The sequence below is a fragment of the Pavona decussata genome, unplaced genomic scaffold, assembly GCF_977016875.1.
Source record: "Pavona decussata unplaced genomic scaffold, jaPavDecu1.1 SCAFFOLD_91, whole genome shotgun sequence".
Taxonomy (NCBI): Eukaryota; Metazoa; Cnidaria; class Anthozoa; order Scleractinia; family Agariciidae; genus Pavona; species Pavona decussata.
The window spans coordinates 120,001-142,565 of NW_028145508.1; the positions used below are offsets into that span (position 1 = coordinate 120,001).

The 22,565-nt window shown below is 39.4% G+C and overlaps 2 protein-coding genes across 13 annotated transcripts in view; both read left to right on the forward strand.

Moving 5' to 3' along the window:
* LOC146474040 (uncharacterized) overlaps positions 1–22,565 on the forward strand; it is a 56,470-nt gene that overhangs the window by 16,303 nt on the left and 17,602 nt on the right. For 7 of the 12 annotated variants that reach the window (XM_085117313.1, XM_085117321.1, XM_085117316.1 and 4 more), the window contains exons 7-11: positions 3,637–3,693; positions 4,185–4,268; positions 7,187–7,249; positions 17,733–17,795; positions 20,914–20,976. In XM_085117313.1, coding sequence (XP_084973439.1) covers positions 3,637–3,693; positions 4,185–4,268; positions 7,187–7,249; positions 17,733–17,795; positions 20,914–20,976 — 330 coding nt within the window. The remainder of the gene's footprint in view (positions 1–3,636; positions 3,694–4,184; positions 4,269–7,186; positions 7,250–17,732; positions 17,796–20,913; positions 20,977–22,565) is intronic. The other 5 variants (XM_085117320.1, XM_085117323.1, XM_085117322.1 and 2 more) reach the window with 3 other exon arrangements.
* LOC146474043 (uncharacterized) lies at positions 14,575–15,126 on the forward strand. Its single transcript, XM_085117284.1, has one exon. The coding sequence runs from the start codon at positions 14,575–14,577 to the stop codon at positions 15,124–15,126; it is 552 nt and encodes a 183-aa protein (XP_084973410.1).

Below are 22,565 nucleotides of genomic sequence, written 5' to 3' on the forward strand. Positions count from 1 at the left end.
CAACGCCATACCATAAAAAAGAAACTTTAATGCTACTCAAAACTTATTCAATCGCCAATGAAATCACATTGCGGATGTGAAATACACCGAATTTGCGATAGAATGCATAACTGGTCGCTTACCAATCCGCTCTTAAACACCTCTTCGCACTCATTTTGTAGAGTGCGTAACCGAGTTCACTTCGCTGTTGCACAGCTAAACTCATACGACAGAGCGCCCTCATAGCTCTGCTAACGTGGCTCCGTCGGCAATTTCGATTGTACTATTTTGTTCAGAAGAAAAACAAGCAAAAGAACTGCGCTAATCCCCAGAATCCATATTGTCTTCAGTGTTGTAAACAAGAGCGGTTCTTCATTCTACGTCATCGATCACGTGCTCTACCAAAGACGAGTTTTACTTCCGGTCTTCAAAACGGGGAAAATTTCGCCTTTCTCCGGCAATTTTCGGCCTTTTACTTTTTTCTTTTGTACTTTTTGTGCCGTTTAACCTTTATTATAGTCCAAAAGCTACCTTTTAAGCGAAAGTTGTTTTGGGGTCTAGAGTGTCCCTTTAAGTTTCAAGGAAATTCTTGTAAAACATTTCAGGGAGGAGTCTCTGATCTCAAATATATTCCCAGAACAGTTATGCATATCTGTCACGAAGAAGGCGTAAAACACGAGCCTTGTCTTGGTGAAATATATGGCTTGTATATCGGCTTAGTGGAAGTCTTTGCAAAGAATGGTAATGCATTTTACTACAGGGCATCTAAGGCTAAATTTGGTTTTGAAAAAGTTCCAGTCGGTATTAACACTCTAAATAAGATATTGCTAGATTTATGTGAGGCAGCAGGGGTAAAACGGAAAACTGCGTATTGCCTACGCGTCACATGTGCTTCGTCTCTTTTTAATGCTGGGGTAGAAGAAAAGCTTATACGTGAGCGAACAGGACATCGGTTCAATGCTTTATTAAAGTATGAGAAACCCAGCGAGGAAAATAAAGGAAAGGTATCTTATTTGCTGGGTCCAAATTCTGTGTTAAGTACTTCCAAAGGGGCAACTTGTAAACAAGAGGATGAAAAGCCATTAAGTTCTTTATTTAATGCTGCGTTCCACGAGGGAACTTTCCAGAATTGTAATTTTCACGTTGTGAATATTTTTTCGAAGTACGGTAGTGAATAATTGATTGTATGGTAATCGAGGTTGCTAATTAAAATTCAAGTGTCTTGATCAGTATTTTCATCAGTTTTTGAACTAACCGGAGTAATCTTGATCTAGATTTTCATTGGGTATCAAGATACATCCACCTGGCCAAAATGGGGCACTCCCATTGGCTCATAACCGTATAAATAATTAATGAGTTTGAGAAGGACTAGATTCGAATAGGTTTTTCCAACACAGATTTTTATGTTATTGTTCAAGTATTACAACACTGAAATGTGAATGCGAAGCCTCCAGCAAGTGGCCCCCTCATTCCTTTGTCTTCCTTTCCAGTAAACTGTTTTAAGGTTTGCAAAAGACTTATCTTTTGACTGAGATCGTTTTGCATACCTGGCTCTCGCTCGACATATTTCGACGTGGAAGCGCGTTTACTGCTCGTGGTCGGTACACTCTTTTCACTCTCATCGTTCATGCTGATTCAAAAGAAAAATGATATCTGAGCTCCTGTACCGCATTTTCAACAAAACATTTTGACAACAAAGATGGCTTCCATGAGCCAAAATGAGCCAACTCGTGAAAAAGAAAGAGTGTAGCAATAAGTCCGATAATATCCATGTACAAGTACGACAATAGAACTCTAAGTACAGGGCTCGATTTCTCATGGACCATAACAGAGAGGCTTCTTTGGAGTGTTTTAATTGGCTATAAAAGAATCCATTCGAAAGTTTCTTGATCGCACTATCAGGGCCGGAGTGCAAGTTAATCGGCATGGCAGACGATTTCTTAGGCCTGGGGCAAACGTCGAATCTTAGTCGAACTTAATTCGTCGAACCTATTAGTATATGTAATAGGAGTACATGCTGTCCAATTTGGAAATAATTTGATGAGAAAAATTCCAAGGACTGCCAAATTGGACGAGGCCGTTGGCCGAGTCCAATTTGGCAGTCCGAGGAATTTTTGAATCCAATTATTTCCAAATTGGACAAGCATGTAGTCGTATTACCTATTAATAATATTGTGTATTATTTAAGGGTAAAAAATAATGCTGATTTTGTCAGGAATATATTATTTCAAAATATCTTCGGTATCCAAATTAATAGTTAATTTGGATAGATATTGAAAATTTACAAATAATACAATGGTTGCTTGAATGGGATTTCTGACTAGCAATATAATTAATTTTGAAATAAGAGCATGGATGGTGCGACGTTTGCCGCAATTAAGTTCGACTTAGATTAATTGGTTCGACTCCAGCATAAGTTCGACTTGCCAAGTCGGATAATGCGACAGTGGTTCGGCTTTACAGCAAACGCCGTTCTAAACACGCGCTGAGCTCAATTCATAAATCATACAAATGACAAAATAATTGATTCAAATTTGATGGTCCGTGCAAACGTCTCAAAAATACCGACTCTCCCATCTGCTAAACACTATTTCCCCTCCTGACGAGCATGCGCTGTATAAAGACAATTTCGCGAGCAGGAATGGCGAGCTATCGAAAGTCATTGCTGACATCGCACAGCGTGATGGAAGTGTGTTTTTCGTGTTTCATGAAAACTTAATTTTAATGATTGAAATGCAAATTGCCCATTTGCAATAAATGGTCAGTGTTTGAGTCTTCTCTTTCTATTTTTCGCAATTAATTGCCAAAGAAAGGCCTGACGAGCACTGTATTTCGGCATTTTGCTAGCAAGTCCTAGCAATAACTAGTCGAGAGAATAGCACGGGACACGTGCTTATTCCCGTGTTTCATGAAGTACAACTTGTGAATTAGGGTCTACGCAGGTTCGACGTTTGATACCACGCTGAAATTAAGTCGACTCTTTGTCGAACCCATTTTTTTAAAAATTCGACGCGACTTAGATTCGACGTTTGCCCTAGGCCTAAGCTTCTCTTCACATCAAAGAGGATTCGAAAGCTCTTCGGTCCACTATTTTGTCAAAGAATACTCCTTGAGTTTATAAAGTTTAAATAGTAATAATAATAATAATAATAATAATAATAATAATAATAATAATAATAATAATAATAATAATAATAATGATGATAATAATTATAATAATAATAACAATTAATAATAATTATAATAGTAATGCAATGTATGTAAAATACGCTCTTTAAGTAATATCGCCCATCACAGCAATATCTCGGTTAAAAAGCGCAATAAAATAAGGTGGCCAGGCCTTAGTTAGCCTCAAGTTTCTCTCCGCCATATCTGGTTATTAGATCCTAGTAAATAAATCTGTACACTAAGTAATAGATTTGGGAAATGATAAATTAATATTGTGCATTGAGAATTAATACATGTGTGCATTAAGAAATGAAAATATGCACTTAAAAGTCGTAGTTTTGTACTGAAATAATTATTTGTGCACTGAAATAAATATTTTTGTATTGCATATATGGGCCACCATAGTGATCTGATGGTTGAGTATAAGCTTATGAATTATTACACATATATGAATTCTCTTTCAACGGAAACGTCTTCTTCTTTTTCCAGACTACCATACTACCATTAATCAGAAAATAGGTGAAGTACAGGAAAACATCTGTTCTCGTAAGTACGAATAATAATACATCTCAAACACAATTACCAGACAAGAACAAGGTTTGGGCCATATCCGGGAGTTCAATGTACTTCAATTTAGGGAAATTACAGCTGCCATGGGAGGGTGGAACGGGAGAGCTTTGACATAACGATGAAATTTATACACATGAAGCAAGTGATTGGCGCGATAGAGTTCGATGACAAAAAACGTGTTCGTTACCCAATACTTAAAACTTGTTCACAGTAAATCGATAACATTAACACAATTTAACTTTTTTTTAACTGCTACCAATAAAGCTAAAATATATAAACTTGTGAGATTGCATCACTTGGAACAGTTGCTTTGCTATGAATGAGAGATGACTGGTTGCCTACCGTAAAATCTGGGGGTCTAAATTCCTCTCTTAGAGGAATTAGAGGTCCATTCCTAAAAACAACTCCTCAAGGACACATTAATTTGGTTTTGGTAACGAAAATGGTTTAAAAACTTTCTTTTTCAGTCCGCGTGTTGATAGACGAGGATCTCAGACAAAGAAACCTGGAGTGCGATCAGAAAATGGAGAAAGTTCAGGGAGAACTGAAACGTGAGTTTGAATTCAATTCGATTTAGTTGAAGGGAGTGTTCATTATTATCAGAGGAGAAGGCTTGGCATGAAATGTGATGTGGCTGAGGAAACTCTTTAGTACTTGAAGGGGAGTCATATTTTTTTTTAGGAAAACTTTGTTCAACGTCGCATAGGTAAATCGCTAAGCTCGCGCTGATCTCTAAATGTAATGACATCGAACACTATTAAGTAAACTTGATAAGATTTTTCAAACCTAAACGCAGATGGTTTGGCGGGCCATGAAATGAAAATAATTTTCTCCTTGAGACGTCCTTAATACAGTAAGCACTTCAGTTTATATGAAAAGCCCTTGGATGGTAGCGTATACAACAAAATACTATACGATGAAAAGAGTAACTGACTGAACGTGTAATAAGGCTGAAAAAACGAGGTGTCTTGAATTAGAGTCAATGTTTTTATACCAGAATAGTTGAGTGAATCTTGTTCAAAATACTGAGGTAATCGTGCCTTTAGTGAGTTTTGAGAAATACATGTTTATTCTCCCTAAGCTAGTGAAAACCACCAGGGAAAAGCTGTGATTTTCATTTGCATTGAGTATGAATTAAAAGTGTATAATTAAGTGTCAATTCTGTTGATAATCGTCTATTGGATTTTAAACTTCTGTACCAAGGCTGGGTGGCTGCCTTAAAAAGTGTTAGGATGTAAACTTTCTGCAAATCGTGCTATTAAATCATGTGAATTCAAGCGTTAAACCTCGTTAACAGACTGCATCACGAACAATTGCAAACCACGGAACTCTAGGGCACTGTAATGTTTATTGCAAACAATCCCATTTGCGCCGTCCTTCTTGTAACGGAGTAATTTCAAAGCGGAAAGTTTCCAAAAAAACTGTGGAGCTGTGTTATAAGGAAGGTTAAAATGCTGATAAGGTAAATTGGCCGCGGCTATGAGACGCTTTGAGCAGTTGCCCTTCGTCAAACTTTTCAAGGAATTGTGGATTGTGTGTGGCTTGTATATTGGGCGGTGGGGCGGTTGTGCCTAAATCCTACCATGCAAGAGGACAGTCGAGGAGTACTAGGAACAAGAATCCAAAGTTGACTAGTCGGCGACTCCAATATAGCGGAAGGTTCTTACATGACCTGAATCGATGAAGGGCAAAAATAAGTTTTTTTTTAACTGACCGGATGGAAACACAATGGATGGATTCTAATAACTGAGTTTCAAGCCCGTTAGCCGTCTATAGATAGAAACTGATAAATGTTTAGCTTCTAATACTTCTATAAGCTCCTAAATCATTTTTTCTTTGTATGTCTTGTTCCCTGGCTACCAGCCAGACAGTCTATATATTCGGCTTGGTTTGCAGCAATTGTTTGTGCTTTCCAGTTCAGTATACCACTTGTTTATAATCACTGAACATGAGTTTTTTTTTCTATTTCTTGTTTCCTTAACAAGAAGAATCGTATTTAATTTTATCTTAATTGGTAAAAAAAAAAAGCGCTCATGGTCAGTTCCGTATCTACGTTGGGCTTTCAAGGACGGAATTGAAGCAATATGTCCCGCCGAACAAAAACAACTTAGAGTGCGCGCAACCTATACATGTATTTACCTCGTTCTAAAAGTAAGCAGCTGCAAGCACGCGTGAGCCAAACAAAACAACGAACGCTTTTTTATATTACTCGAACCTTCGAGGAAGCAAACGAAACTTACAACGCTGAACAAAAACAACTTAGAGTGCGCGCAACTTTTAGATGTGTATAACTCGTACTAAAAGTGAGAAGCTACAAAAACACAAAAACAGTTTACACGTATAAATTAAACTTTAGGCTTGAGCAAGCCAAACAAAACTAAGAGGGCAGGCTGTCGGGCAAGTAAGACATACAAGTATACTCCTCGTTTTAAAAGTGCGAAACCATGTAATGTTCACGGACCGAACGAACTGTACGAATTGAAATCATAGTATCACAGACCGTTACAGTGCAGGTGAATTGGACAACCCTCCCGAACCGTTCCAAAACCCTTTGTTACTCATCTGTCAGGCCGGTGCATGTTCTAGAGACACTGGTTGATTAAGACATGAAGCTTATTAATTATTTGATATCACCAGCTTGAATCACTCTTCACGTCTTTGCTCTGCGTTGGCGTTCGCTGTCAAGATGTGGAGCCTTGCCTATAATTGTGCTCATGGTTGTGAGAAGCAAAACGCTTCCATTTTTTAAATAACCCATGCCAAGCCTGCAGATGTAATCTCTGTAATTAATGCTTTGTAAATATAGGAGACATACATAGTTAAAATTTAGGTCAGGAGAATACGATAATTCCCCTTCTTGAGGTGTTTGCATATCTGCTTGTAAAGTAAAGTTATTAGATCTTACTGTTGGGCTGGCGCCGGTGTCCATTCCTTTCCAGCACTAACACTTTGACAAATCGATACTACCATCCTTTATTAGTTGAAACAACAATAATAATACCAAAATAAAAGCATTACTATAAGTGAACAAGTTTTGGTCATTTTCTCTGCATAATGGGTTACCATAGCAACAGCATATCCTGTTAAAAACAGCTCTGATTTTACCTTTAAGTGGTTATAACTAAAAACGAGCTCAGTTTCACAAAAATAATAATAATAATAATAATAATAATAATAATAATAATAATAATAATAATAATAATAAAATGGGGGTCACTGAGCTCGTTTTTGAGTTATAACCACTTAAAGGTACAATCAGAGCTTTTTTAAAAGGTCATACTGTGCTGTGGAAACCAGGTTCGTAAAATTTTTAGGCATGTCACTTTTTTTAACCATTATTGTTGTATCAAGTGATAAAAAATGGTTCAATTAATCTGTTTAAGTAGAAGTGCTGTAAATTGATGTAAACTAGTGCCACGTACCCACATTAAATGACCTTGAAGGTCATCGGAAACGTCCTTTTTTTCAGAGTACCAGCGGACATGTGTAATGCAGAAGCAGAAAATACAAGAACTGGAAGGAAATTTTAAAGGTGAGTTGTTTTTATTGCAAAATTGAAACAGTACTTTGATGTCTTTGAATCATGGTAAACATCTATCCGACCCGGCCTTAGTGGTTACCTCGGGGACCTGGAAGGATTGACTTACAAAGTCCCCTACTTGGCCTCGAGCTGATGGGTCATATAGGGGTTGGGCTCTAGGAGACTCATAAGGCTGGTGTCAACACATTTTCCAGTAATCAATGAATCATTTAATGGCCGAGCAAGCGAAGAAATGAACTCATAACGTTCTTAGTTCATCATAGGAGAGCACAATGGCTTATTTATCAAAGTTAAACATTGTAGCTCAAAGTTGGTTTTGTGCTGTCAGCTCTGTAGTTTTGGTGAAGCCTGATTGTGAATCTCGGAGATTTCTACTGTACCAGTGGGAGGAAAGTAAGAATAAACTCCTGTCGTGTTTTTCTACATTGCTTCAAACACACAAAGTTCGAAAATTCCCAACAGACAAACAAAAGATAAAAATCTAGGGGCTGATAAATAGAAACGGTTGATGATAAGATATGATCGAATTATTGTTTTAATACGAAACCTTTGTTAATCTTTTCCCTGATTACCTTTTTTGAGATAACTAATTAACAAATCGACGGCAATTTTCCATGGTCTATATTCTTATAGACCTTAAAATAAAGTCATAAACTGTTTAAAACTCAAGTGGAATTACGGGCTGCGGCGAGTGGTTTCATAGAAAACCGCCGTAGATTCTTTTTGTGACCATAACACGGAAAGATACGAGCGGAATTGACTTTTTTTTCCTGTTGAGAAAGCGCACGCTTTACATTGACGTAATTTTTATTGTCTGTACTCCTATAAACAATATCTACGAGCCAATCAGCGCGCGGAAATCTTGGCAGTTATTGTAAATAGAAAACTTGATACGTTTTGAAATTTTATATATTGTAGCCTTTGCTAATTAAGAAAATGACAATACAGTTATTTTGGTTTGTTAGGAGAAAACAACATCAAGGGACGGTATGAAAATCAAACTAAAGTGCTTTGTGTTGGAATTAAAAATTGTCTTGACAAGCGGGTGAGAATGTGTTCATTTTCGAAAAATCTTATTTAAAATCCTGCCTTTGCGAGTTCAAATTTAGCTCGCCAAATCGCAATCGTCTTAAGGTGGAAGGAACCGGTTTCCATCACTTTCTAACACTAATATAACATTTTAATGTTATTTATAGCCAAGAGACCTTCATCCTCTCTTGTTATAGCTCAAAAACCAGCTCGGTAACTACCACTTTCTATTATGTAATTAGTATATTCGTGGTGTCTTTAATGGTAAGAAATCGTGTTTGTAACACACAAACCTGCGAGGGGGCAAAGGTTAATTAAGGAAAGGTAAACATTTATTAAGGAGTGCCTTCGATATAGCCTCCCACGCAGTCTATTTTAGGGGACTCGTATTTCCTCCTCCCCACAAAAGACAGTGATTTTCTTGTCTTGAAGCGCGTGACAGGGAGGAAGGGTTTTCTTGCGTTTTTCAGGAAGCGGCTGCAAGCACAAGGCGAGCGTGGAGCGCAAGACACGCCCGAGGGGAGGGGTGTAAAAAATAATAATAATAATAATAATACCTGTCCGCTCACCATTGCAAGTTCATGCTGTTCTGGCGCCCAAATATAAAGGCGGCTATCTACTAGATAACATTTATATTCCCCGACAGCCCTGGGACAAGTAGGCTTTGGAGCATGAATGTGAGGCTAATCCGGGGAAAGTTGCCCGCTAAATTACGAGAAATTTATATCGAAAGTTATGGCCGGTTTGGTGGAAAAGGAAAAACAAGTAAAAATTTGAAGGTTCCAGAACTTAAAACTTACCTGCAGGCTCGAGGGATATCCGGTCTCCAACGAAGAACTAGTTGAGCTGACGTAAAAAGCTCACGAACTCGGTTTCGAATTGACGGATGACTGTGAATCGTTCAGCGATGTTGTAAACGCGAAGCTGGTTGCAAAAGATGGTACGATCCCGAATCCTTTTAATCTCCATTCTGACTGGAGCAACGATTTTTCAGATGCCTCAAACTTTTCTTGGGAGATTTGTATTGTTAGTATAGGTAATCACATGATTTCGAGTGCAATTTGGGATAAATCAGCACGAGTAAATGTTTCAAAGGCTAACCAAATTGCACGAACCCGTAGGGTGAGTGCAATTTGTAGTCTTTGAAAAATTTACGAATGCTGTTTTATCCCAAATTACACGAGAAAAATCATGTGATTACTTGTTAATAATATACATGTAAAAATTTGACTCTGTTTTCCTCGTGTTTATTTCGTGTCATGACTCACTGGTCCCGCCTACATTAACGTTATTGGTTGAAAAATGACAACCTTGACTGACATGCTAGCACTTGTGGAAACTTACAGACCAAAAATATCCTCTCAATCGACAAAGATCAAGTTCTGGAAGCATTTATCATTCTAAAGCGTTTACATTTTATGGACCTCAAGAAGAAAACAGGTGTGATAAGATGTCAAAACTTGTTTATTTGAAGAAGTCAACTTGTTAATGTTTGTTGTCGAATCTAATTGAGGCAAAATCGATCAACATTTTCAAAACTTGAAGCTTTTTGAACTTATGAGTCAGTGAGAAATACTGTCCTCGCCCGGCGGTGCGGCTGACTGTGGCTTTTCGGGAGCTGCTGTGTTTCCAATGTTGAAAGTGACTTGACATTGCTGGAAATGGTTTATGTTCATGAAACACTGACGCTGATCATTCTGGCCAGAGATATAACTTGGTAACTGAAATGCCGTGAAAGCTGCTTGCTTGAAGTTGTTTCCACATTGAGCCGATTGAGGGTCTGGCGAGAACGGGTTGAAAATATAGCTGGAGCTGCTGGTGCTACTATTAAAGCTGTTTGCTCGAGCTTACTGGCTTATTCAGGGTTAGGTGCATTTCTGGTCATAAGTGACTGGCTGTTAATGTTTTTAGCGTGGCTGATGGTGTGGGAAAGCTCTCTCTGTTCTCTTTTATCTCCTTCGTCATAGTCACCCAGTGATTTCTCGTTTCTGTGGCCCGTTACTTTAACAATTGAACTTTGCTCTAGGCCTGCTCTCTTCAAATTCTTTACAACCGTTTTCCTGGCGCTGTGGTTGGAAAAGGTCTCCAATGAATCTTCTAGGGTCGTTCCTTTGATAACGGACTTCATCATGTCGTTGATTTTGTTTACTCCCATCGGCTGCCGCTTATATCAAATTTGCCGTTGCGAGGACGGATTTGGCATGCAAGACTGATAAAGTGGACCGGTTGTCCGTATTTCGGGAGGACGACGCCACAGAAATTCTTTGAAGATTGCAACGGGACATGTGTCATCTACAGTTGCAAACATTTTTGAAAGGAAGCTTCTGGGCTTTGCGGACAGTCCGGACTGGCGTGTTTTTGTGGGGTTCTCGATAAATTCGACGTACTCTGTCTTGTTTTCATCCAATCCAAAGGAGAAATCTTGAACCGTCATGCTGTGGTGTTCCTGTCGACCTCGGAGACCAAAATATTGGGTCAGAAGCCACCAAACTGTTTGGACAAGGACTTGCGGACTTCCCTTTCCCAGCTTCTTTTTTTCCCACAGCTCATTTTCCTCGGTTATTGTCAGACTTCTCGCTTTGTTCAGCCGCTTGCCTTTGCCTTGTTGCCGCAGTAGGCGGGCTTTTCCCCCCAGAACTTGCTTCGAGCTTTTAAACTCTCTGTCGCGAATAATTGAGTTTTTGTACTCTTTCTCTGTAAGGTATCGGTCAATAGCAGTCACCATTACTCGAAGGCTATCAGGCTCGTAATCTTCCCCGTCTTTCTTACGAACTGTTGCCTAAAATTTCTTCAGGGCCTCCGGTTCGTACTTTTCAATACTTTCGTCATAGCCCTTTTGAGAAGCCCAAGACTTCCAGACCTTAAGCCAATTATTTGTGCTTTATTGGGTGTTTTTGTTCTTAGCATTCTCCTTCAAACTCTGAATTAAAACGTTGTTACTTTCTCGTAACCTGTCCGCCATTTTGTGTTGTTGCGTGTTCGCGACTTTCCAGTCAATCAATCTAATTTCAACTTTCTGCACTCAATTTCAACTTTCTGCACTGTTTGGGATCAATTGACGTGTTCTTAGCCAATGAGCATGCTGAAATTTTTGCATGTATATTATTATTTAACAAACAAGAAGGGACATGACCAAGAATCGTAGGACTTCTGTTGTGTAAACATCATAGGCTCTCCAATCTTGTTTAAGAGTATCCACTCTAGAAACAACCATTGTGAATACGGCGTTACAGTCGATTTGTTGCTGGAATTGTTGAGTTTGTTGCAGTTGTTGTTGATTTAAATTACAGTGAAGGTTATCAAAAACGTCATTTTTTTTTCAGATTACCAGGAGAGAGATAGAATAAATTGGCATAGAATACCGTATGGGGCGCCAAGTGTAAAAATATTATTTAGTGATTTTTTCTCTACCTTTTATGTTATTTAGTAAATCGCAGAGGTTGTAACTTTGCGATTTACAAATCGCAGGCATAGTGACTTTGCGATTTATAAATAGCAAGCGTAGTCACTTTGCGATTTATAAATTGCAAGCGTAGTAGCTTTGCGATTTATAAATTGCAAGCGTAGTAACTTTGCGATTTATAAATCGCAAGCGTAGTAACTTTGCGATTTATAAATCGCAAGCGTAGTAACTTTGCGATTTATAAATCGCAAGTTTCCCAGTACCTTTGCGATTTAAAAATCTCAAACGTGCGATTAATATAGTATCAGGTTGTGTTTGCGGGCTCGGCCATAGGCAGTGGCATTTCAAAACAAAGACATCTACTAAACATCTACTTCCCCGCCAAGAATGTTAAATTACATCCAATCGACAAGCCCTGGATGTCAGCCGAAATCAAATCACTAATCTTGGAACGGCAACGTGCATATCACTCGGGTTCTAATCAAAGATGGCGTCACCTTAGGAATAAAGTGCAGGTGGTGATTTGTGAGCGTAAGAAAGAGTTCTTCTCCCGTAAGGCGCAGACCCTGAAAACCACAGACCCTAGAAGTTGGTGGTCTCTAGTCAACAAGCTTGCTGGGAAGCCTACATCTTGCTCCGAGTTGAGCTATCCAGACGAACACGGTAACGTCATCTCCGGTATAGCCCTCGCATCTCGTCTAAACAGGTATTTTATATCTGTCACATCTGATATCCAACCACTCGACCTTAGTGCTCTCCCAGCCTATTTACCATCACCAGATCAACCACCTGTTATTACCACCTCCGCTATACGTAGTAAGCTACTCGGCCTTAGTGCTTATAAAGCCCCAGGGCCGGACGGTGTTCCTGCGCGCATTCTCAAGGAATTTGCACCTGAGCTTGCTGAACCAGTAGCTACGATCTTTAATCGCTCAGTGTCATCGGTCGTGTTTCCAACCCAGTGGAAGGATTCTTGCCTTACTCCTATCCCTAAGGTTAAGCCTGTCACAGGGGACGGCGAGTTAAGACCTATCGCCCTGACTGCAGTACTGTCCAAGGTGCTAGAAGATTTTTCTGTTGAGTGGCTAATTGACGACGTTAAACACGTGATCGATCCCAAACAGTTCGGCAGCCTCAAGGGTACCTCCACCACGTGCTGTCTCCTGGATATGCTGCACAACTGGCTATCGTCCCTGGATAGTCCTGGTAAATTCCTTCGAGTGTGCTTCCTTGATTTCAGTAAGGCATTTGATCATATCGACCATACCATCCTGGTAACCAAGCTAATCCAGCTGGGTGTAAGAGGGTGGTTAATCTCATGGATATGCAGTTTCCTTAGCGGTCGTCGCCAAGCTGTAAAGCTCTTGGACTCTATTTCAGAGTGGTTGCCCGCCCATGCTGGTGTCCCCCAGGGCACTAAATTGGGTCCAATTATATTCTTGATAATGATCAATGACCTGGCTACTCGCTCCCCGCTCCACTCTAACCATTGGAAGTATGTTGATGACGTCACAATATCAGAAACCATCAGCTTGGGGGAGACGTCATCTTTGCAAAGTGACATCGACTGCATTTCGCAATGGGCCCTACAGAACAACATGAATCTTAACCCAAAAAAATGCAAGATCATGACAATATGTCCTCTTAGTACCAAGCCCGCTCCTCCGGTGATCTCCATTAACAACTTGCCCTTGGAGTCAGTGAAATCTTACAAAGTGCTTGGCCTGACATTGTCCGACACCTTGAAATGGAATGATAACATTAACGAAATTGTTTCTAAAGCTTCCAAACGCTTACATATCCTCTGGGTCTTGAAGCGTGCTGGGGTACCCCCCGTGGACCTAGTCACCGTCTACATAGCGCTAGTCCGCTCCATTCTGGAGTATTCATCAGTTGTATGGGCTACTTCCCTCCCGTGCTTCCTAATCGATCAATTAGAAGCTATTTAGAAGAGGGCCTTGCGAATAGCGTTCCCCGGCCTTGAGTACCCTCTTGCTATCGCCCAAGCCAACATAACCAGCTTAGAGGATCGTCGTGTGCACCTGTGTCAGAGAGTTTGGCAGAAAATTAAGGATAACCCGGCTTGCCAGCTGCACTGCCTGCTCCCTAGCATGCGTTCTGAGTGCCACTCCTACAATCTTAGGAACAATGCCAGTTATAGCCATTTCAAGTATAGAACAAATCGTTTCGGAATGAGTTTTTTTCCTGCAATGGCGAAAACATCGTAGAATCACATATGATTATTAATTCATTATTTCCTTAGCATCTTATAGTAAATGGAATTGTAAATAGCTTTTTATATTGACATCTTGTAATCCCAGTCCCTACAAACAATTGTAATATATTATCTTATCTTATTAATTGTAAACACATTGTATTTCATTTTATATGCTATTATGTGTAATTTAAATAAACCATCATCATCACAAAGCAGCCGCGTGCTTTTGGCGGGAAACTCCGATCGAAGAAAATATGGCGGACAGCGATTCCCTGGAAAGGTGCATATCCACAGCAGTGTTCTTGGCTATTAGTGAGGCACTAACCGCCCAACGACAATCACAGCAAATACTGGTAAGGACATGTTTCTTGTCGATCAAAACAAATCACTTCATTGGCTTTTTGCTCGTAAGGAACAGCCATGGAAGAACAGCAACTGTACTTCGCCGATCGCCGGGGGGGTCGCTCTCGGGCGGCGCTTTACTCAAATACTGACTGGTATGCTTTACTACTAAATCCATAGAGTGGTTCTGCTGCTGCTAACCAACTACTGGCACCCAATCCGCCCGCAGCGCTAGCTCAGGTAACCTCATGTACAATGATTTTATTATATTTATGCAGCCAATGTTTGCAATTGTGCCATCGATAGATGACCTTTTTATTGGAAATGTTGGAAGGGACTGTACTTCGCCATCACGGACGAAGGGTGTATTATGTGCCATGCCCTAATTATATTTGGCACATAGATGGTAACCATAAACTTATTCGATGGAGGATGGTTCTCCACCACGCTGTCGACGGCTTCAGTCGTCTGGTTGTATTCGGCAAGTGTTCCACTAATAACAGAGCATCTACTGTACTGGCCTTGTACCAGGAAGCACTACTAAAGTATGGGCGTCCCTTTAGAGTTAGAACCGATCACGGCGGGGAGAATGTAGATATGTGGCACGACATGAGCACTGCCTGGGGAGAGGATGCCAGGTCAGTTATCGTTGGGAGTTCAGTGCATAACCAGCGCATCGAACGTCATAACCAAGCCGTCAACGAACAAGAATTCATTGGTTTTAAGAAAGAATTTTACGATCTTGAGAGGCGAGGGATTTTAGATCCTTTAAACGATACAGATATGTCCTGTTTACACTATGTTTACTTACCGAGAATAAATAAAAGGCTCTCCGAGAACCATGCTCCATCGAATAAGTTTATGTGCCAAATATAATTAGGGCATGGCACAGAATACACCCTTCGTCGAATAGAGGGTCTCCGTCTCGTCGTCGCACCAATCGGATCGATCTGATGTATCACAGAAGGCAATCGGTCGCGCTGTACATGAACACCTTGTGCTCTTAAATGGCATTAAACCATTACTTCTCCAGCGCGCGGATGATGCTCTTTTATAGAAGTCGCAACCGATTGCAATTGATCATCAGATACGTCTGAAAATTTGCTGTGATCTATTTGGAATTCCCTTATGGCTTTGTAGATCACCGGTCAGGATACATCAAAGAAATTAGCGATTTCAGAAACAAGCGCTTTTAGACGCAGAAGGTTTTCCAGAAGGTCTCTAGAGACGGTTTTACGTGGTCTTCCGCATCTCCTTGCTTCACTAAAAAGAAAAATATGTTTACATTACTAATAGTTGATACACACAAGAAGCTGTTGGAAGACATTAACAACCTCACCAGTTTCTCTAGCATAATCAAACATGTTGCGTGACACAGGTTGCTACACTTTCTAGCGTTGCACTACTAAAGCTTTACCTCAAACTTACAGGCGACTGTTCGGAATACTCCCCGTTACTCCATACTGACAAAGAACGTCCGGCAGTTTCACCCTAGACGGAGAAAGGATCGTGGTAAAAATTTAACGGAGGCACTCATTAGTTGTTTTATATTTTATCAATTATTAATTGACTTCTTTATCTATGGATTTCATTAGTTTTTTAAAATGAAAATTTATTCCTGACTTTGCAAACCTTGTCCGTGATTGCGAGGTACAGTCCCATCCAACATTTCCAATAAAAAGGTCATCTATCAATTGCACAATTGCAAACATTGGCTGCATAAATATAATAAAAGCGATGTACATACGGTTACCTGAGCTAGAACTGCAGGCGGATTGGGTGCCAATAACTGGTTAGCAGCAGCAGAACCACTCTATGGATTTAGTAGTAAAGCATACCAATCAGTAATGGAAGAAATGGAGTAAAGCGCCGCCAGGGAACGATCGCCGATTAGCGAAGTACAGTTGCTGTTCTTCCATGGCTGTTCCTTACGAACAAAAAGCCAATGAAGTGATTTGTTTTGATCGACAAGAAGCATGTCCTTACCGGTATTTGCTGTGATTGTCGTTGGGCGGCTGGTGCCTCATTGATAGCCAAGGACACTGCTGTGGATATGCGCCTTTCCAGGGAATCGCTGTCCGCCATATTTTCTTTGATCGGAGATTTCCTCCAAAAGCACGCGCTGCTTTGTTTTGAAATGCCACTGCCTATGGCCGAGCCCCCCAAACACAACCTAATACTATATAAATCACACGTTTGAGATTTTTAAATCGCAAAGTTAGGACACTTGCGATTTATAAATCGCAAAGTTAATACGCTTGGGATTTATAAATCGCAAAGTTAATACGCTTGAGATTTATAAATCGCAAAGTTAATACGCTTGGGATTTATAAATCGCAAAGGTAACACGCTTACGATTTATAAATCGCAAAGTCACTACGCTTGCGATTTATAAATTGCAACGTTACTACGCTTGCGATTTATAAATCGCAAAGTTAATACGCTTGGGATTTATAAATTGCAAAGTTAATACGCTTGGGATTTATAAATCGCAAAGTGACTACGCTTGCGATTTATAAATCGCAAAGTCACTATATTTTTACACTTGGCACCCCATTATGGGGCGCCAAATGTAAAAATATTATTTAGTGATTTTTTTCTTTACTTTTTATGTTATTTAGTAAATCGCAGAGGTTTAACTTTGCGATTTATAAATCGCAGGCATAGTGACTTTGCGATTTATAAATCGCAAGCGTAGTCACTTTGCGATTTATAAATCGCAAGCGTAGTCTTAACTTTGCGATTTATAAATCGCAAAGTTAATACGCTTGCGATTTATAAATCGCAAAGTTACAACCTCTGCGATTTACTAAATAACCTAAAAAGTAGAGAAATCTCTAAATAATATTTTTACACTTTGCACCCCATAATACAGGAACTAGAGAGAGATCTCTTTGAATAATTGATAAATTGACTAATTACGAGCAGTTACTAGGCTTTAAGTAAGATGTTCCTTTCACCCGTAAGCCATCTAACCGCAACACAAAATAGTCCATTGACGGTTCTTCTGCCAACGTTTCCCCATTTCCTTGCTATAAACGAGCTCACAGAATATCATTCTTCAAATAGAAAATCAGGAAACTATTTTTCGGATTTGTCAAGTTCCGGTTACACTATAATGGTGGACAGTGGCAATGCCGTTACTTCAATTTTTCGCTCTCAATAAATGAGTGGTCGCTTAAGGGAAGTTAAACTGTATTTTATTCCTTTAAATTGTATATGACGTTTTTTTTATTTGCTTGATCAAATGTTAGTGTTTTATTCTCGTACGAAAATCGAAAAAAATCGCGCAATTTCTCCATTCCCAAATTGCTTCTTTCTGATTGTTCAACAATCCCATTCAGGTGGAGCGTTCTTGTATTTTCGAGTTTGCTTTATGCAATGGAGATGTTGTTGTTTTTGTTTGTTTGTTTGTTTGTTTTTTTTTTTTTTTTTTCATGTAAATGACAACAAAGGTTAACAAAAACTTCACCTTTTTTCAGATTCCCAGAAGAGGGATGAAACGAATAGTCAGAGAATACAGGAACTAGAGGAAGAACTCTCAAGTGAGTTTCAATAATTGATAGTTACTATGTTTTAAGTAAGATGTCCCTGTCCACAAGTAGGCCATCTGACCAAATCACAAAATAGGCCATTAACATGTCTTCGGCCAACGTTTCCCTATTTCCTTGCTATAAACGAGCTCACAGAATATCATTCTTCAAATAGAAAATCAGGAAACTATTTTTCTATGGATTCTTCAAGCTCCGGTTACACTATAATGGCGGAAAGCATCAGCGTTGTTTCGTTCCCAATGGATGGGTGCAGTTGGTTCAATTGCATTGTTTTCCTTTAAGAGTGATTATCCCTTAGAACCTCATATTCAATGTTTATCTAAAAAAGGTAACAAATATGAAATACTAACGGATAAATTTAATTTTCTTAATTCTTTTTTATTCTAACTTTTCGCACCCGGAGCTGTGCTGTGTTTGTTGCTAACTCTAGAAACAAACCAAGAAATGAGATGATCGAGGAGGTTTCTCCAGAACTAACAGCTGCAGGTCCTGCAAAATTCACGATCTCGCCATTGGGTTTCGAGAACAGCCGGGGTGCGAAATGTCCGAATCACAAAAGTTTAAGAAAATAAATTTCTCCGTTAGTATTTCATTTTTTTACCTACTTGGCAAGAGAAGTTGATGGAAGAGTTATCAGCGAAATCTAGGGCCCCTAGATAATCTTAGGGATAATTGTTCTTAAATTGAATATGACAGATCATTTTATTTGCTTGATCAAATATTAACGTTGTTTTCATACGAAAATCGAGTACAAAAAACTCTTTATCCATTTCTCTTCTCCGCGTTTGAGTTCTTGTACAAAAAGAAAATACCGAGATTTCTCCATTCCGTAGTTCTTTTCATTCTGACTATTGAACAATCCCATTCACGTGGAGCGTTCCTGCATTGACGTGACTACCGTACTGTCACCAGTCTCCCGTCTTAAGTGGTATTGTACCCAACAAGAAGTGAAATCTGACACTATTTTACGCCTAAAATGCTGGAAGAAACATTGAGAAGAATTTTTTCGATTTTTATACCAGGACAACATGAAGATTTGATCAAGCAAATAAAAACAAATAAAAAATCTGTCATGTACACTTTGGAGGGGGAGTAAGTTATATACAGTGTGATGGTAACCAAAAGCCAAGCTTCTTGTTAAATACCCCAGAGGGTTTCTTAATTAATAATTACTGACCCTCATAATATTCTATTGTTTGTCTCTCTGTATTAAATCAACGATTACAGGTCATGTTATTCAGCTTTGTGTAAGTGTCTGAGGAAAACGGAGGCGGCCCTTTTTGTCAGCTGGGAAATTATCAGGGGTAATTCTAAACGAGCTAGAAGGGTCAGAATTGCACTGGACTAACTGCAGTGCAATATTTTTAATATTGCATCCTATTCGCAGCAATATTTTTAATATTGCGGCCGGCTCGTTATAAGCCACTTAATTGCATCATATATTTTTGATCAGAACCTGTGGAGGTTTCTAAAGCGAATAAGAGGAAACACAGTCGCAGCGAAAACAACCTAACGGACGCCATTAAATAAATTTGCGTGCCCGGGAAGGCGGCGTGGCCCAGCGGTTAGGGCGCCGCACTTGAAATCAGGAGGTCCGGGGTTCAAGTCCCGCTTCGGTAACGCTTGTAAAAAGCCAGCTGGTTCGCCTCCTGCCAAAGGGGATTTTTAACACGTTATGTTCGATTTGACTATTGATATTTGTTTCCCGTCATTTCTGAGTGGAATGCCTGTCAACTAGCTTTGGGTAGGTAAGTGCATTTCCACTACTGAACAATGCAGTTTTTTTTACACTATCAAAGAAAAGGGGAACCCATCCAGAACAAAAGTGCGGCAGGCGTAAACTTGGTTGACAAAACAAAATGATACAAGGAAAAATCCACGAGTGTTAGAAACCAAAGGGGGCAAAGCGAGAATGGACAAAAATAAACAACAAGAGAAATAAAACCAAAATGGACGGAAAAGCGTCAACGAAACAACTAAGGGCAGGAACGGGGACAAAAAGCCGCTAGGTAACAAAATATGCGAGCGGGGCGACAACATAGAGAGATACCTAAATGACAAAACAAGGCAAAGCACGCAGTAAACTAAAGAGTAGGCCATAAATGCGAAAAACATAATATAAAAATAACAGAAACTAAACTCTGAGCAAGGGACGAATAGCATAGCTACGAAAATTAAGCAAGGAACGTAAATATCTAGCCAATTTGGACTTGGGCAACCACGGCGCCCGCCGGCGCTCAAGGTTGTTGTGCTTAGGCTTGAGGTTGCTGTTCTTGAGCTTGAAGTTGTTGGTCCTGCACTAGCGTTTGTGCTGATGCCCTTGGCCCTGAACTTGCATCGGGGCTAGCCAAAGCTTCAGCATAAGGCTCTGCTATGCCTTGCAACAAGAAGCTCAAAATGACCAAGTACATTGTGTTATACACATACTAATACACACTTTGTTATTATCAACATCCGTCAATTTAAATAATGTCCATTTCCGCCCGCAAATAGCAGGTGCTAGTCGAGGCGGGCGGAGATATGGGTACAGCAGTCAGTGATAAATAAATGTACAAACGAAAATAAATAACATTCACAAAATCAACTACTTCAGTAACAAGTAAATTCAGCTGCAAAACAGTCATGTACACAAAAGCAAACAGCACTTTTCACAGGTGCATGTAAGATACACATGTACGACGGACATGTAGGTAAAGTTTTAACACTTTGTAATTATCAAGTTTTTACAATGACTGAATAGTGTAATTATAATTAATACCACTGCAAGACAATACTGTTATTTTCATTGTTCGCGTAAAAAAACAACAATGCGAAGGCGACTAAAATCGTTGATTTAATGCAGAGAGAGAACAATAGGATATTATGAGGGTCAATAATTATAATAGATGATTACTTCGGCAGTCGGTGCTATGAGAGATATTGCAGCCAGCTTTGAGCTACGCCCTCAGCTGACTGCAATATCTCTCATAGCATCGACTACCTCAGTAATTAATTCCTATTGTTGAAGTATCATGCATGTCCTTCGAGTTTGCTTTTGGTAATGGAGTTGTTGTTGTTGCTGTTCATGTAAATGACAACGAAGGTTTACAAAAACTTCACCTTTTTTCAGATTACCAGGAGAGAGATGAAACGAATAATCAGAAAATACAGGAACTAGAGGAAGAACTCTCAGGTGAGTTTCAATAATTGATAGTTACTAAGCTTTAAGGAGGCTGGAGGCAGTTTTTTTGGACTTAGGGTGGAAGTTTTGAAATTACAATCTCGCATACAAGATAAACTTTGATCTCCTTCATACTACATCTTCATTTCAACATTTGATCAAAGTTAATTTTCTCATCGGTTTCTAAGCAACAGCTATTACCATAGCAACGGAAGCGCAAAGCCTCTCATTTTAAACGTTGCCGATTATCTCGAAATCTAGTCAGACACTTTATGACGAAACTTTAGGGATTTAAACTACTTAATCTAGACAACTTGTAGGCGAAATTAGCAAAAAATCTGTAAGAGCGTTTTCAAGTAAATAATGAATCAATTTTTACGGGGTGATTTTGTTCATTCCAGCATTTTTCACCAATATCTCTGGCAAAATAAAACTTGACACTTTGTCTTTTCTGTCAAAGGGTCTTTTCTGATAGCAAAACATTCTGAATGTTTATTGAGCTTCGTGGGTGTCTCCGATTTTAAGATATTTATGTTTAAAAACAGTGAAAATAAAGCGCATATGAATGAAAAAGTTCCTACTTTGCATAAATCGAGATATCTTTAAAATGCCCCCACAGATTTTTCTGTTAAATTACAAGCGGTTAAAGTAATAATTCTTTTCGATATCTACGCAAGTTTTAGGCTCAGAAACCGAAATTGGTGTTAGATAAGAATGCTGAATCTTGGTCAAGTTTCAGTCGTTATTCACTTTCTCCGAACAAGAATTTTATTTTGTTTGTCCCGGTCTATTTCACTGCTATTCAGGTGCTTTGAATATTTATCATACCGTGAAGTCGTGCAAAAGGTAAAATTTACAATGGAAGACTTGAGAAGCAGGAGCATATATTTATGTAAATGTTACCTTTTGCACAGCACGTGTATAGCAGTGGAATAGACCGGGACAAACAAAGTAAAATTCTCGTTCGGAAAAAGCGAATAATGACTGAAACTTGACCAAGATTCAACCTTCTTATCTAACACCGGTTTCGGTTCTTGAGCCTAAAACTTGCGTGAATATCGAAAAGATTTCTTACTCTAACCGCTTGTAATTTAACAAAAAAATCTGCCGGGGAATTTTAAAGATATCTCGATTTATGCAAAGTAGGAAGCATGGATGGCGCACTGGTGGCGCAGGGATGGCGCAGTGGTGAGAGCACTCGCCTCCCACCAATGTGGCCCGGGTTCGATTCCCGGACTCGGCGTCATATGTGGGTTGAGTTTGTTGTTGGTTCTCGTCCTTGCTCCGAAAGTTTTTCTCCAGGTTCTCCGGTTTTCCTCCCTCCACAAAAACCAACATTTCTAAATTCCAATTCAACCTAAACGCACGGACACGTTTGAACGAGCTTCTAGAGCTCTTTGGTGCTCCGTGGGTAAGAAAATTATTTATTTATTTATTATTATTTATCTGCACTTTATTTTAACTGTCTTCAAACATAAATATCTTAAAATCGGAGACACCCATGAAGCTCAAATATACATTTAGAATGTTTTGCTATGAGCAAGGACCTTTTAACAGAAAAGACAAAGTGTCAAGTTTTATTTTTCAAGAGATATTGGTGA

Bases quoted from the DNA above. Each gene is read 5' to 3' on its own strand.
- LOC146474043 (XM_085117284.1), top strand. From the start codon at position 14,575: ATGTTGGAAGGGACTGTACTTCGCCATCACGGACGAAGGGTGTATTAT.